Source organism: Corticium candelabrum, chromosome 1, assembly GCF_963422355.1.
Source record: "Corticium candelabrum chromosome 1, ooCorCand1.1, whole genome shotgun sequence".
Lineage (NCBI taxonomy): Eukaryota > Metazoa > Porifera > Homoscleromorpha > Homosclerophorida > Plakinidae > Corticium > Corticium candelabrum.
Genome location: NC_085085.1, coordinates 11569292 through 11586427, shown reverse-complemented (window position 1 = coordinate 11586427; position 17136 = coordinate 11569292). Strand labels below are relative to the sequence as shown.

Below are 17136 nucleotides of genomic sequence, written 5' to 3'. Positions count from 1 at the left end.
CGTCGAGCGTCCCTTCAAATGAAAACAATACAAAGCACTAAACTCATGAAATTGATTGAAACGTATAGAGCTGTCGTCTAGACAGCAGATTCGATTCGTCTAATAGAACTGACATCTTTTCCCTTTGTTTTGCTTTTTAACAATTGACCGACACGTGCAGTGTTTCCTGTACTGTACAGTTGCCCGTCTGCGATGTTCGGTTATCCCGGATATGTACGGGACGTTCTTTTAGGCAATCGGTTATCCCGGATTGGCAGGGTCGTTACAAGCGGATGCTACACGTACCAGGTAGATGAGGATAATAATCTTTGTTTGCAATGCCTTACCGTCAGTTTTAATCTTCGTGACCAGGTGACTGTGGCTCCGCTACTGCCAGAGCTAGGGGACTGTGACCGCAATGATTTCAGCCTTTACGACGGTAGCACTTCCAGCACGTAGAGCAGCTAGAGCATAGTTAGTAGCCATTAGGTCTCAACATGTCGCATCTTTGTTAGAACAATAGATTGATTTTTAGGCAGAAACAGTTGTACTAGCTAGTAATACTGATCTAGCGCTAACTATTGTGTGTGTGTGTGTGTGTGTGTGTGTGTCTGTGTGTGTGTGTGTGTGTGTGTGTGTGTGTGTGTGTTTGTCTGAGTACTCTGATGTTAATTAAGTAGTGAAAAGGATGGAGGAATGAGTAACAGAAGTCAGATGGAAGCCGGAATTCAAGTTGAACAGGAAGCTTATGGCAGTTTATGCACTACCATCATACATCCGGGAACACACACACACACACACACACACACACACACACACACACACACACACACACACACACACACACACACACACACACACACACACACACACAACACAACACATTTTAATTCCGGCTTTCATCTGACTTCTGCTACTTAGTACACTCACTACTTAACATAGAGTACTCTGGAGCCCACACAACGGGCGTTGTTGAGGCGCCATGCGGCAACATGTTTTGCCACTTTATGCAAAGCACCCGCATTGGGAAGTGGCAAAACATGTTGCCGCATGGCGCCTCGACAACGCCCGTTGTGTGGGCTCCAGAGTACTCTATGTTAAGTAGTGAAAAGGGTGGAGAAATAAGTAGCAGAAATCAGATGAAAGCCGGAATTAAAATGTGTTGTGTGTGTGTGTGTGTGTGTGTGTGTGTGTGTGTGTGTGTGTGTGTGTGCGTGTGTTCCCGGATGTATGATGGCAGTGCATAAACTGCCATAAGCTTCCTGTTAAACTTGAATTCCGGCTTCCATCTGACTTCTGTTACTCATTCCTCCATCCTCTTCACTACTTAATTAACATCAGAGTACTCAGACAAACACACACACACACACACACACACACACACACACACACACACACACACACACACACACACACACACACACACAAATAGTTAGCACTAGATTAGTATTACTAGCTAGTACAACTGTTTTTGCCTAAAAAATCAATCTATTGTTCTAACAAAGATGCGACATGTTAAGACCTAATGGCTACTAACTATGCTCTAGCCGCTCTACGTGCTGGAAGTGCTACCGTCGTAAAGGCTGAAATCATTGCGGTCACAGTCCCCTAGCTCTGGCAGTAGCGGAGCCACAGTCACCTGGTCACGAAGATTAAAACTGACGGTAAGGCATTGCAAACAAAGGTTATTATCCTCATCTACCTGGTACATGTAGCATCCGCTTGTAACGACCCTGCCAATCCGGGATAACCGATTGCCTAAAAGAACGTCCCGTACATATCCGGGATAACCGAACATCGCAGACGGGCAACTGTACAGTACAGGAAACACTGCACGTGTCGGTCAATTGTTAATAAAACAGCAAAACAAAGGGAAAAGATGTCAGTTCTATTAGACGAATCGAATCTGCTGTCTAGACGACAGCTCTATACGTTTCAATCAATTTCATGAGTTTAGTGCTTTGTATTGTTTTCATTTGAAGGGACGCTCGACGAGGTTCAGATGTTGCTAATATAATTATTAATATAATTTAGTAATAAAATATCAAAGAAGAGTAGTCGTAAACCGGAATAGTTATGGGTAGATCGTGGTGGTATTTTATAATCGCTCGTTTTACAACATGCATGGTTGAAGGACAACAAACTAGAAATAGGTACAATAGAGGAAAAGCCGTTGTTAAAGAACGTTTAATTAGATTAACAGAACATTGAAAAAAATGTGGAAGTGCATTACAGCTAGGAATACGTATAGTAAATTAGACCAGTTTATGAAGGAGTACGTACAAAAGGTATCTAGGCATAGTTGCCATTAAAAAATCTGAAAGAAAGATTGTCTAAAATATGGAGATTTAAATTATGTAAGTAGTTCACTACCAAAATGCGAGCGTGCATGCACGAAGCAAAAAAACCTAACCCCGTCATGAAATTGCGCACAAAGCCTCAGCCAAGTTCCAACAAATGTACTCGAATTTTTGTCAGTACACTGTACTTTAGATAGTGGCTCGCCATAACCACTCTAACAAAGTCAATCTAACCAGTCGTATATATGATTAGCAGTCTGTTTTTATCATGAAAATTTGTTGTAAGGTAAAACAAATTGCATTCGAGCAAACGCACGCACACACACACACACACACACACACACACACACACACACACACACACACACACACACACACACACACACACACACACACACACACACACACACACACACACACACACACACACACGCACGCACACACACTGACATTTTGGAGTAATGAAAAGCGTACATCTCAGCTAGATGTACCCACATGTATGTCTCAGAGTTGCCACTTCCATGTTTCACTAGCCTCGGCGTGAACTTTTATCTGCAAAGACATCAGTTGGGTCTTGTGCAGGTAGAAAAAATCGGCACTCGCCTTTGCCTGAAAGTATATTGCATGCGTGTGACTGTTGAAACCCAACGTGAAATGTCTGGCAAAAGTTAGAGTCGTTCTGTCCACGTCCGTCCGAGCATCGGTCGTCGCCTGAGCATCGTGCTTGGCTTTCTTGGCACCCCCGAAGAACTTCTTCACCTTTTCCAAGTCTTTCTCCACCTTGGTAATGAGCGGAATCTTCTTGGTAACCCATTTTTTAAGTTTAGACAACACGTTGTGTTCAAATTCTTTCTTCTGTTTGTCCCACTGCTGCACGAAGTCGTTCTTGAATCCATTCCAAGCCCCTTGGAACGTGTCTTTCAGTATATCACCGAAGTCGCCATTAATGGCATCTCTCGCTGCCGAGTCGATGGCACCTTCGATCGCTTTCTTGGCCAATTCGTTGAGGTCGAACTTTAGATACGGGACATTGTTGTACGAGAGAGTGAAGTAGTTGGACGGCCCCTTATCGATCAAACCCGCCACGTCGTGAGCAACGTCGCCAGCAACTCCCATTAGCATTCCCTTGAAAACGTTACCTCCGTGGCTGAGAGCCTGTAGCCCGCCCTTGGCAGCATCGACGAGATATTTCTCGACGCCTGTCGCATCCTTTGCTATAGATCCGAGAGCGCTTGTGGCCAAATTGATGATGCCGTCTTTGAGGCTGTCGCCCCAACTCTCTCCTCGAATTCTGTCGTTGATGACATTCCAAACGAACTCGATCCACACATTGCCCGTCAAGTCGGCAAACGCGTCGATGGCGAGTGTAATCAATTTATCGAGAATTGGAAATTTGCGCAATATGCTCACGATGTCGTCGACGATATGAACTATAAAGTGGACGATGTCTTCAACAATGTGAGCGATGAAGTGAAAAATGCTGCTAAACATATGTCCTATGAAAGAGAAAATTCCGTAGCCACTGGGATCGGAACCACTCAGAGCGTTAAACCGTCCGTAGGCGTACGAATTGTATCCGACCAGACTGTAGGAATCGTCGTTGGTTGGATCTGGTGTAGCAAACGTGCAGTGAGTGCTGTCATACAACCGGCCACCCATGTGAACGAGATCACCACCGATGTCCATTAGCTGCTCATGTCCGTCGTAGCCTTGCTGTTCTGTGTGCTGGTATCGAGACAACAGATTCTCTGCTTCATCGAGAGACAAAAACTCCGAAGCTCGAGTTGTCTCGTCTCGCCGTCTCAGCGGCCGCCAAGTGAGAGGAGATCTGGGAGATCCGCAAACATCAAAACTGTATTCTTGCAACGTATTACCAGACTCATCGGTAACAAGAGACAGAGACCCTTTGATATCAGTGTACGGATATGTCACATACAATTGATCGTATCCTCCTTGAATATCTGTAACGTTACCATGAGAATCGTTCACTACTTTTACGGTGCCGTTGATGACCCTCACCATCACCGCGTACGTTTCGATGTAATGTTTCTGTACAGTAGAGGGTTTCAGGACCGGATCGCGTGTCGTCTCCTCGTGGTAGAGATCGTCGACATATACGGTGGTGCGGTACGTGTGCAGAGTGATGTTAGACGAGTTACCTTCTTGTGGAAGATACAACCACACCATGTCTCGACGAACCATCAGTTTGCCTGTCAACGTGTAGTCAAATATGGTAGTGAATGGACCACGCGTTATGTTTACTGGTTTGTTCATCGAATTATAGCTGATGTACGTTCCGTTACCAGAAACTCGATTTCCATTGGCGTCGTACTCAAACTCGTACAATAATGAAGAAGCATTGCTACTTTGTCTGACTTGTTTGACTGCATGTGGATGGTCCGAATGATACTTAAACTCTCCGACATCACTCTTGTAGACCAAATTGCTGTTGTCGTCGTATCGAAATTCTTGCGAAAACGGTGCGTCGGAGCCTAGTACTGTTGCTCTAGTAATTCTGTTCAGCTTATCGTATTCAAAACTCTCCTGCAAACCCTTCGTACTGTCTTCCCGTTTAATGACGTTCTCCGCGTCGTTTAGTGTATATCTCACATCCTGCACGGTCAGTCCATTCCCGTAAGTACGCATAGAAAGTAGACTGTGAGACAGCGCATCGTAACCATACTCCGTCAATAAACCATTTCCTCTTTGCTCTTTAGTTACTTGACCATTCGAATTGAATTCAAGTGCTTGCCACTGAACTCTTCCCATCATGTCGACTATTTTTGTGACGCGATTGTTATCATCATAAATCAGCGTGACAAAAAAACCGGTTGGATAGACAATACGAGTCAGTCTATCAGTAGGATCATATTCGTATTTGAACGTTGAATTGTACCAACATCTATTCGCAGATTCAGTTGGAGAATCTATTCCCAGCAATCGGAAGGTTTTGTCACCTTGAATAAGCAATCCCCTTGAATCATACGTGTAGTCAAATCGATATTGGAAAGAACTGTCGATGGAGTATTCTGCCACAACGTTGTCGGGGAATTGTTTGCTATATTCGTAGTAGTGACTGCCTTCCACGCTATGGGCTGCCACAGCCCTGCTGCGTTCATCCCATTCGAAAGTCACGTTGTTTCTATTCGAATCCGTTTGCCAAACTAGACGTCCCCTGCTGTCGTGCCCGTAACGATACAGTCCCTTGTCGGGGTGAAGAAGAGATCGCTTGTGTCCACCTTCGTCGTAGGAGACACGAAGAAGCCAGCCGACTTTGTCATTGTTGATGTTGCCTTGAACACCCAAGAGATTACCGTCAGGATCGTACCAATAACGAAGTTGATCTTGCATCTCACCGACTACCTCTACCACTAAATCTGCAGCGTTTGTTACATGTTTCTGCTTTCTTCCGAGAGGATCTATAAACGTTATGTTAGAGCCAGAATGTTGGATGTTGAGCTTCCGGCTAGGAAAAAGAGAGTTCGTCACACTGACAACTCGTCCATATTCATCTTTCCCATAGTTCAGTGTTATCACAGATTCTGCTGCTGTGTGTGGAAACGATGTGGCCGAGGTTTTACCAAACTTGTCATATTCTGTAGATTCTGTAACGGTCACGCTCTCGTTTTCCAAGATTTTGCTTGCACCGACGCGTCTGCCTTGGCGATCAAAATACTGATAAGATGGTGGACCAACAACAGGTTGAATGACTTTGACATAAATAGCATTAGGAAATCCAGCACACGAAATCGTATTTACCAATGGCTTGCCGTTGTACTGTGACGCCGGCTGGCCATCACAGTATATCAGAGACGTATTGACCCCTTGGCCTTGAGATGAGATGACCTGAGACTCTCTCATAACGATGAATAATAATATCACCACTGTCCGTTGCCTCTCTTAAAACTTGACCTGCTGCTCCATGAGCCCAGTACTGACAAAAACCAATGATGTCGCAAGATTTGACTTGAAATCGTCCACTTGTCTCATACTACATATTGACTGCCTGAGGCTTGCTTTCTCCAAATGCCCGGGATTCGACTCGAATGACATTACCTCGTGAGTCACGAGTCGACTTGGTTACGACTTCATACGAAGTATCGGCAAACACTGTTTCTGACGTGATAATGCCTTTCTCGTCGTCAAATGTCCGCTTTGCTTTGTTTCGATTGACGATCCACTGACGTCCAGATGGATCGGTTCTCAGCTGTCCTTCTCTTGGATCAAACAGCAGGTCGATCGGAGCATTGTTCCATGCCACTGAAGATTCTTGTGAGACCTCTTCTGGCAAGCCAATAAGCCATCTCGTTTCATCATTACGATAGTTAGATGTAGTTATTTTTTGGTAGATACCGTACGGGTCGTAGCAGTGTAGTTTGTATTGATAGGATTTCCATAAACATCGAAGACGGCCTCACTCACTTCTGACCTCACTAGTTGGCCGATTTCCGAGTTGCTCGTTTGCGACTGTTTCACAATCGTGTACGCAAGGATAGCGTCGGTCGTTCCCGGCAGTGGTTGGATGTCGACCACGCTCCACGTGTTGTTCTGGTCTGCAAGCAAAACGCCACTTCGAGAAAAAGTGCGCAATCGCTCAGGCAACCCTTTACGTCTCTGCACAAACTCTTGACTAAAATCTGTTATCTGACTCATTTCCGTGACCGAGTGCGTGCTAGTGATTTGAGCAAATCCCAAGCTGCCGTAACCTCGCGTGTGCTCAGCGTAACCGGCATAAAAGTGTGTAACAGACGACGTGCCACCCAAACCGTCGTCGTGATCGATAGATCGGAGTAAGTAACGTGGCGTTACGGTCGTGCTGATGGACGGACCCGAAGCGGCGGAAACGCCATGAACTGCAGTTTTAGAGTAAACAGACGAACTAGTCATGGGTTCGTACTGCAGCGACGTCCACGATCCGAAGCCGTTTTCCAGTCTCTTCAATCTATCGAGAGGAGAGGCTCCTTGACTCGGCACCACGTACAATTTGCTAAAGAAAGCACTGTTCTGACAATCATAAAAGTGAACATGATACGCTCCAATGTCGACACGACCATCTCCGGTCACATCGGCAACAAACGGTTCGTTTACGTCGGTGCTAGCAGAAGAGCCAATACCTCCAGGAAGCCCAATCTCGCCAAGAGCACTAAACGCGATCTCTCCCGGTAACGAGTATGCAACGTAAACAGAGAAACCACTCTGCTGCTTGCCGGGCGTGCGTATTGCTACTAAATCTCCCCTCGTGTCACCGTTCATGTCAAGAATGAGCTGTTGTGCTATCTCCGATCCCCAACCGAAAGAAAACGTCGATATAATTATTGGTATAGCAGAAGTAAACTTGCCATCACTTGTACATCTGGATACCCACGCAGACCATCCCCTATTATCGATGTTAGACACGACGAGATCCAAAGTTCCTCCCCCTAGGTCGGCGATTTGAATAGAGTGATTGCCTTCTGAGCCAACTCCTTCACGGTAGAGAATTTGTTGTACTAATGGTCCATACAAACCGTTTCTCTGAGATGTGGACACAAAAGTCATAATACCACGAGAACCTGCATAGACGCCTACAAGATCGGGTGACCCATCGCCGGTCACGTCTTGAACAAGCAATGGTATTCCTCGATCAGAACCGATTAGAGAACTAAGATTCGAAGTTTTGTTTGTACCGCTTTGAAACAGACCATTCCCATCTCCCATTGCAGTCATGACTTTCCATCCGTTGCTGTCTCCACACATGATCAGTAAGTCTAGTTTAAAATCGAGGTTTACGTCTTGTTGAACGGAACAGCATTTTGATGCCGGATACGAGCCCAGAAAATTGGTCGTTTGGTCCACATGGCTGTATTGAACTGTATCATAACGGCCTCCTCCTAAACCCTTAGCAGTCACCGTTACTATGTATACCTGACTTCCAACCAGTAAAGGACGAACCCGAGCCTGTGAGTCGACAACCAAAACGGCCGTTACATCAGGAATGCCATCTCCAGAAAAGTCGTCCATAAACACAGAAATAGTTGCATGCTTTTCATTTACAACTACGGACATTTCAGAGTAAAACTGGCGATACTCCGCTGCGGATGTCGTAATTAGAGTTTCTTGTATAGCAGACTGAAAAGAGCCATCTCCATTGCTTAGGTATGTCTGCATATGGAAGCCCACTGACTTCCATGTCGTCACTACGACGTCCGCTTTGCTGTCTCTATTTACATCTGCAGTCATTTTCTTCGTTAACGCAGGGTAGTATACCTTTACATAACGGTTAATGCAATTAGCATAAGAGTACCAATCCGAAGGAACCGACATAGACGTCGTCTTCAAAGTACTAGTTTGAAGCGGAAGAGTTTGTAAACCGCTGTCATATGAAAACTTCATAGAAGGCTGGCAAACAGTATTGCACCCATCACACAATTGAAAACGCGTGAGAAGACTACGTCCACTGACAGGAGATTGTTCATAACTAAAATGATATTCAAAAATTGGTATTAGGTCGTGAGACGAGTTGCTTCCAAACGACATTTTGTTTTTGGACGGAGATGGAAATTCGTCCGTTTCTTGCGGCAGAGTTGAGTAGGTTCTTATTGATGACAACAGTTTAGTGGTACGGACAGGTATGCCACTCACATATCCTTCGGTTTTATCTGGTCTGGGCAAGTAGGTAAACTCTACTTTAGCATGTCCTTCGGCATAAGTGATAGCAGTACGGTACCAGTCAGCCGATCCGTCAGTAGATTGTTGGTATTCTATATTGATAGGATTGTCAAATGGATCAATTACTGAGCTAGCTTCCCAAACAAGTACGGCTGCATTTCCTTCCTTAACTCTAGAGTCAGTCGTTCCGCCAAATACACGTTCTATACCGTTGGGAAGGTGTGCGGTCCAGTAGGTTGGACCGAGACCATTCCGCGGACCGTAGGCTTTGTATAAAATCCTGCTGTCACGCGCTGTTTTATAAATTTCTCCTTGATAGTTTAGAGGATCGGGTGTCTGACCTCGAACTAATACAAGCTGATCTGAACCAGAACAGAAAGCATCTTTGTCCGTTAACGTGATTCCTTGAGAGTATCCGTTCTGTTCCATTGTTTTTGGACAACGCGATATGCTTGGTAAGAAAGCTATTCCCCATCCCTTACCCAACACGCTATTGCCGGCATTTGCGCTGTATTTGAGAGACATGTCAGGATCGTGACCGCCCGTACCACGCGGGGTACTCAAGGGAATGGTAACTTCGACATCACCACCAGATCCGCTTGCTTTTACATCTGTCTGAACGATTCCCACGACAGGAACTCGAGCAGGCTCATACTTGTCACAATACGGCACGCTATTCTGTTGCAGAATTCGAAGCGGTTGTTCGGCTTGAAAACGAAACAATCTCACCTGATCATCAATTGTAGTCGTTGCTGCAACAGTAGAGACTGTTACGTTTTCAAAAGGTTGGATTTCATCTCTGAACGTGCATACAAATGCTTTTGTTATTGGAGCAGCCTCGCTTACTTTCTTAGACTTTGGACGCCGAGCCTCATCGTGTGAAAGAAAGTAATCAGTGACCGGTACTGCTATCGCTGCGACAATACCGGCAGCCAACAGTATAATAAGAAACGCGATAGCTACGCGCTTTCTCACCCTCTTCCTATGCTTACTGTCGCTCTTCGAAAGCATTTCGACTGACTTTCCGGTCGAGCTGTAAACAGTGCGACTGCCCCCGTCGTCGTCGTTAACCAGCAAGCTGCCAGAGTCATCTCCCAAGCTCGTTTCTGCAGTCGTTTCCTCGGCCATAGATCACAAACTATAAAGAACGACCAGTTCCACATCAATTAATAACGATTATCTTAAACTTAAAACTATACGAGCGATATCGGCTAGGACAATTAATGAAACCGTACTACCGTGCCACACTGCATGAAGAAAATATTTTATGTTTGTTAAACCTAAATGGAGTAATCATAATTAACAGTAATAAAACACGAAAGCTACGAAAGGAACTTTGAAAAGACGTAAAACCTCAGCATCCGGATATACCGGTACTACACGCAACTGCTGTAAATCCTAGCACGATCAGCTTAGTGCATGGTCGTCTTAAGATACCACTTTTGTATCTAGATGGTTTACGACATAACTTTCCGTGTAACTGTGTCTACGTTAGATTGCTGTAGATTCCCTATACATAAGCAATCTATTCAACGCAATTCTAGAGTGCTGTTTGACAAGAGCAAGTGTTTATCTTGCAAATTAGAATCAGTTTCATCATTTCATTCATCACTGTTGATCATCGTTAGCATCACTATTTGCATCGTACAACCCGTCTAGTTTAGAGACAAATCTTTAGTAGTGCACTGCATGGCAACCTTTAACTCCCTTTCAGCTAAGTCTTGTCTAGACCAAGAACAGCGGGCCTGCATACGGTGCATTGCAGTGGTAATACAATTCCACTATATTTACTCAGATATTGAATTGTTTCAACGTTTCAATATCTCTACCAACATTTAATTCGAAGTTGGTCTAGAGTAACACGGTCACGCAGAACCGTAAAGAAAGCTCTGCGGTCCTCGGACTCCAGTGTAGACGCCCTCATCTCGTGCCGAATTCAAGCTTCTCCAAATACATAAATCTTCAATCAAAGGAGCTCTCGGTAATCAGCCTTATAGACACTTCCACATCCTATCAGTGAGCATTTCTGGATATTTTGACGTGTTTTTGATTAGAACACGTGACAGGACGTCTACTGGCCGGTAAGCATCCTTCTATCATTGCCGCATGATTCCTTGTCTAGATTCTAAGCAGTGGCAATGCATGGAAAAGGGCTGGACGACCTCCTAGGGAACTATAGCTAACGCGTCGATCTCTTTGGATTTGCGGTACCTGCAGATTCCAGAGCCGCAAACTAGAACATATGGCCTCACTTACACGAAATTAGAATTAATTTATGTATTTTGTCTGAATGACGTTCAACAGTCGACTGACTGCCCAGACAAAGACCGGCAAAACCTGTCGTCCCCTCTAGAGAAAATGATTTCAGAAGTACTTATCAAAACCAATGCAAAATGGCATAGTTTAACAGAGTAGGATCGTAGATCAACATATCATTTGTAAATGCCATTAGATCTCCCGAACGAAGAAGAAACGTCTGCCGTGTTTACGGCGATATCTTGGTGGACGGCATGAAACGACCACTCTTTGATTCTTCGGGCTAGTCTACCCGCTCGACTAGTACACTTAGCATAACCAATTACATGTGTTGCTAAACCAACCATTTGTATTGTATTGTATTGTGTTGATAAACGCGAACAGAGAGTACGTAAGAGGCTGAAAGCATGCAGTACAACAGTATAGGTAGAAGACCTAACTAGCAGATAATACACAAACTCGTGCAAGTGCTTCGAGCACACAACTGAAAGTACAACACAGATACTAAAAAAATCTCCATAGTCACGACTATCTAGAGAAAGCGAAATCTCTAGAATGACACCAAGACTAAATAATTGCTTGGCCGGTAATCCGTATCGACTGCATGAGTCACAGAACGCGCGTGCTTTCCAAACGGAATTGTGAAATACCAAATAGTGAATCGAGTATTGAAATTGAAATGGGAATTAGTTAGAGCGGAAATTGCAAGAGATCGTCCTAAAAGGAAGTCGTCGAAGATTCACTCCGCCCCTTCCAATCAGTAGCACGTGTTGGAATGAAAAACGACTCCCTCCTGCGTTGAGTTATGACTGGGCACGCGTTCCACCAGACTCCCTGCTGCGTAATTCGCACAAGGCTGTTTCATTTTTTGTTCTTGCTGCGTTCAATTTTCGTTCTTGCTGCGTTCGTTTTTCGTTTTTGCTGCGTTCAATTTTCATTCTTGCTGCGTTCATTTTTCGTTCTTTCCGCGTTCAATTCTTTTGACATTCAACTCAACCAAATATAATCAACGATAGAAACTTGAAAATAGAACAAAAAATGAAAATAAAAAATGAAAATAAAAAATAAAAATAAAAAATAAAAAATAAAAAATGCTTGCCGAATTAACTTTTGTTAGCAAAATAATTGAAAACCTTTGACAAAATATTGAAAAATTAAATTTGAAAATTGAAAATTGAAATGGCCGGAAGGGTCACGGACCCAGTAGCTTGTCACTGCATGTGCAGTACGTATTACAAGCAGAAACAATGGGTACTTAAATTTTACAAGCAGAAACTGGATCCCCACACTAGTACAAGCAGAATCTCGTCACAATATTACACGGTGTTACAAGCAGAAAACCGTCACAGTGACCTTTCTCGGCCGTGGCCGCAGCAGAAAACCGTCACAGCAGAAAACAGTCACAGCAGAAAACCATCACAGCAGAAACCCGTCACAGTGACCCTTCTCGGCCGTGGCCGCAGCAGAAAACAGTCACAGCAGAAAACCGTCACAACAGAAAACCGTCACAGCAGAAACCGATCACAGTGACCCTTCTCGGCCACGGCATGCGGAGGTTTACTGTAGATCGTGTCCACGGCCACACATTGCAAATGACGGTTTGCTACTTGAAATCCATCGTTTCTCTATAGCTAGTACAGTCGTCTAGTGTGCATGCCTCGAATATGAAACTGCAGAACCCGGCCACTGCGCAATATTGCGCACTTTCTTTCACGCAATGCGGCATGGTCCCTTGGTATGCGGAAGTCTGCTAAACTGGATTCTAGAATTTACCATATACCAACGATGACTGGAACTGCAAACCCAATAGGCAAAAAACCGAGGTGCTTGCTAGCTTACAGAAGGACAACTGGCGACTAGCTCGCGCCTCTTTCCACGACGTGCAAGAAAACAACAGTCTAAGAATTGAAGGAGCACTTACGTTTATAGGAGCGCCACAGATAGTCTAGCGAAAAGACGAGCCGAAGCCTCTTGACGTCGCGCTACTGACTACAGTACTGCCACATCCACGTGACTTCTCCAGGATCAAATTTCTAATGTAAGATTCCAAAAATAGAAGGTCTCGTGACTATCCACAATGATAGAAGAGTGTAAAGCAGCTGTCAAAATACCAATTTAGCAACTTGCAGTTTGTAAAGGTTTTAAAGGTGCCTCATTACTCAATGATTAATTAATTCAAAAAAAGTGCACCGGGAACACAATGCTTTGACTCTAGTGCAAGGTGAACAATCAAATAAAACTGAAATAAATTGTCCAGTCATAATTCATTAATATAGTTAATATATTTGCGGCTATCATACTGATTCTAAAGTCTGTTCACGAATTAGATGGACTCGTGCCTGAGGGTTGGACCTTAGCTAACAGATTATCAAGAAAGCCGGATGTTATGTTTGTATAAGAAGCTATCTTAGACTGATTGCATTCTTAGCGTGTGTTGTCACAAGGATGCAAACCACTAGATATGGTGATTGAAGTTACCTTAACGAAGAGTCAGATGCTGGTGAGTCTGATTCCACAGAGAGCTATGACGAAGATCAAAATCAAGCCACAGGAAATCAATAAATGCTTGCTTGTACTGTACATGAGTTTCTAATTGTGTGCGTCATTAGTATTTTGTTACACCCCTTCTTAGTTTGATAAAGAGTTATCTCACTAGGGCTGTCTCTAGATTGATCTGATTAGGCTTGTCTCCACCCGCTAACTCATTACAATTCCGGAAGTTGCTTATGCTGGTCTTCTGTTTATAGCAAGAAATATATAATTACAAGCTCCAACGCCCGGCTTCGCCCGGGGGACAACACCCGGGTAATAGTTTAATCACACAAATTATTGATTTGCAGACAGTGTTTGCTATTAATGACAGACAGACAGTACAGACAGACACACAAACAGACAGACAGGTCGCCTTTATAGGTAGAGATTATAGCAGAAAGTATCCAAAAATGCGTTTGATGGTTGGAGAGGCAGAGGGGATGTAGCCAGGTCACGTACAGTTTGTATAGAGAGATCTTTGTAGATTTCCAAACTCTCTGCTCTAGAATGTTGGTCATCATCTCTTTGCAAAAAAAGTTTCAATCACAGCACAAACCAATTACACTAACTTTTGCCCTTGTCAGCGCAACCTGAGCCAGTCCGTCTGTTCGGAGGCATTGTAAAAACAACGAAAAATGTCGCTTATACACTTGCAATAGTATAGCACTCCCGGATATTGCGCAGCTAGTAGACTGTAATAGACGATATTCGGGGGGCCGAGCTTCTAGAGCATGCGCAACCTCGAGGGTAACACGCACCTTTCGCCGATCTCGCTGTACACAAAGTCCACGTTTCCGGGTCTGCTTCTGGACCGTGGATCAACTTGCCGTTGACTAGGCTTTGTAAGTAAGTTCACTACTTACCATTTCGTGCATCTTGTGAGGAACTTTGCTGCGTAGAGAATCGTACGAAGCCATTTCTTGAGTATGGCTTCTCGAGGGTAAGAGACTGCTGTTCAAGCTGAAGACGCCTGATTCACACTCTAAACAGATATACGTGGAGTGGAAAGACAGATTCCTCATTGCCTAGCGATGGATTAGTTTTAGCGAGTGAAATCATACCACCTGGGAACCCATTTGGTGTAACCAGACATGTAGGACGTTCCGCGTTGTTTCTAGGCAGTCTAGCTTGCTTCTGTATATATGTGATTGGCCAAGTCGAAGACGTTACTATGATAACTTGCACTTGATAGGTACTGACGCAGATCAGAGTACAGTACACGTACACTACAGTCTGTTTATTAGCACTAGCTGCCAGTCCCAGCAACAGTTATGGCTAAAGTAACACAACACACACGCACTAGCTATTTCATAGCTGTAATGTCTAAATCAGAAAGCAGAGGCTGTTCTACCTCATTTGTAGGTGCAGTTGATCAAGACGTGTATATATAGTCTAGCTAGTGATCCTAGAGAAGTGAAGATGTTGATTGTCGAAAATGTCACTGAGGCTGAAGCTGATGGTTTACGTCAGATAATTGAACAGCAAGCAAATGAAATAGTGGAACTTGAAAACAAGATTAGAGTTCTCGAGTAAGACCTTGACAAGTTGCATCAGCAAAGTCTGAGTTGCAAGGAATCGCTCAACATACTGCCAAATGATAAAATCAAGTTTTACACCGGTTTTGTGTTAATAAATGTGCTTGATACAGTGTGGAGTTGAATTGAACCAGCAGCCAAGACTATTACTCTGTATAGCAAACCAAAAATTAGACCAAGGTACATCAAGTGATGTAAGCTCATGAGCTCACCGCCTTCCATGAAGGGTTGAATAGGCTAGACGAATTCTTGCTGACTCTAGTTTGATAAGATACATAGTCCCACAGTTCAGGAACGCTAGATGGGGGAAACAAGTAGTCCTATTGATATAATTCAGCCACACAGTGCGTCACGTTTGGTTACCCCGAATGGGTTCCCCTACCGCAAAATCTTCACCTGATAAAACTTCCATCGCTAGGCAATGAGTAATCTGTCTTTCCACTCCACGTATATCTGTTCAAAGTGTGAATCAGGCGACTTCAGCTTGAACAGCAGTCTCTTACCCTCGAGAAGCCGTACTCAAGAAATGGCTTACTACGATTCTCTACGCAGGCAAAGTCTCTCACAAGATGCACGAAATGGTAAGTAGTGAACATACTTACAAAGCCTAGTTAACGGCAAGATGATCTACTGTTCAGAAGCAGACCCGGAAACGTGGACTTTGTGTACAGCGAGATCGGCGAAAGGTGCGTGTTACCCTCGAGGTTGCGCATGCTCTAGAAGCTCCGCCCCCTGAATATCGTCTATGTTTGGCGCAGTAGACTGTAATGTTTTGTCAGTAACCGTTTACTGTCACTAATTAGCCGTGGTGTAAGTGCTTTTACCGTCTAATTAGTAGCAGCCAGACAGAATTCTCATTCATAGTTATATCCCGTTCAATTGCCGTCTACAAAATCCCGTTGATTGGATTAGCGATTGGTTGAAGCCATTTCGACTTGGACGTTGCTGCCATTCCGAGGAACAGGTGTATTGCATGTGTTCAGTTTCAAAAAATCCCGTTGATTGGATTATTGATCTCGTTGAAGCCATTTCGACAGTCCCGTTGCGGAGAACAGGTGTACGGAACCTGGCATCTATAATTTCGACGTGAATTTGGTAACGTGCAAGTCACGTGCAATACTTACCCGGATAATCCGTTCCCCGTATATGACTAATGCCGACTCTCGCCTTTTTGACAGTCCCGCCTTTTCGACAGCCCCGCTGAACGTCGTCTCTTCGAAGACGTTGCTGGCGTTTCGGGGAACAGGTGCATCAAACACGGCAGCTCCGTATCTAACAAAGTCACGACTCGTACCGACTCTCGCCATTTCGAGAGTCCCGTTGAACATCGTCTCTTCGAAGACGTTGCTGGCGTTTTGGGGAACAGGTGCATCAAACACAGCAGCTCTTCGACCCTCGTAGACTGGCAAACGACTGGGGGCGTATTTTTTCAAGACCCGGATATCAGCAAAATATCTTCTTTTTCCCGACGTCGCCCGCAATAAACGACACGCTCGGCGCGTACCGTCCGACGTCGGGAACGGGCAGTCTAAATTCGGCGGAGATACGATGCGCCGTTCCGGAGATATTCGCGCGCGCGCGGAAGCGAGTGCGATCGGCCGGAAATGGCGTCGTCGTTGGAGAAGTCAGGAAGACGACCACAGTCTCACTTTCGATCCGAATGAATTCGGCGCGCGCGAGCCAGATTCGGCCGAGATCGGACTCGCCGTTTTTGAGAAACGCTCGTACGGACGGACACACACACAGACAGACGGACAGACAGACAGACACCTCTCCTTTATATATATATACTAGGATCCATGGCCCATCCTTCGTACAGGCAAGATACTGTAGTGTAAAGATATGTCTGTAGACACGTCACGTGCAATCTTTGTTGCGAGGTCCCG

At 44.7% G+C, this 17136-nt stretch overlaps 1 protein-coding gene and 1 long non-coding RNA gene across 2 annotated transcripts; both read right to left on the bottom strand.

Annotated features, from left to right (window-relative positions):
• Positions 1-2423: 2423 nt before the first annotated feature.
• On the bottom strand, positions 2424-6140 carry LOC134198314 (uncharacterized). The gene has a single exon (XM_062667686.1). The coding sequence runs from the start codon at positions 6138-6140 to the stop codon at positions 2784-2786; it is 3357 nt and encodes a 1118-aa protein (XP_062523670.1). The 3' UTR covers positions 2424-2783.
• Positions 6141-15027: 8887 nt separating this feature from the next.
• On the bottom strand, positions 15028-15922 carry LOC134193702 (uncharacterized). Its single transcript, XR_009972100.1, has 3 exons — positions 15853-15922; positions 15463-15794; positions 15028-15401 (listed from the first exon to the last, which is right to left on the bottom strand). It is a non-coding gene; the product is annotated as an uncharacterized LOC134193702 (long non-coding RNA).
• Between the last annotated feature and the right edge of the window lie 1214 nt (positions 15923-17136).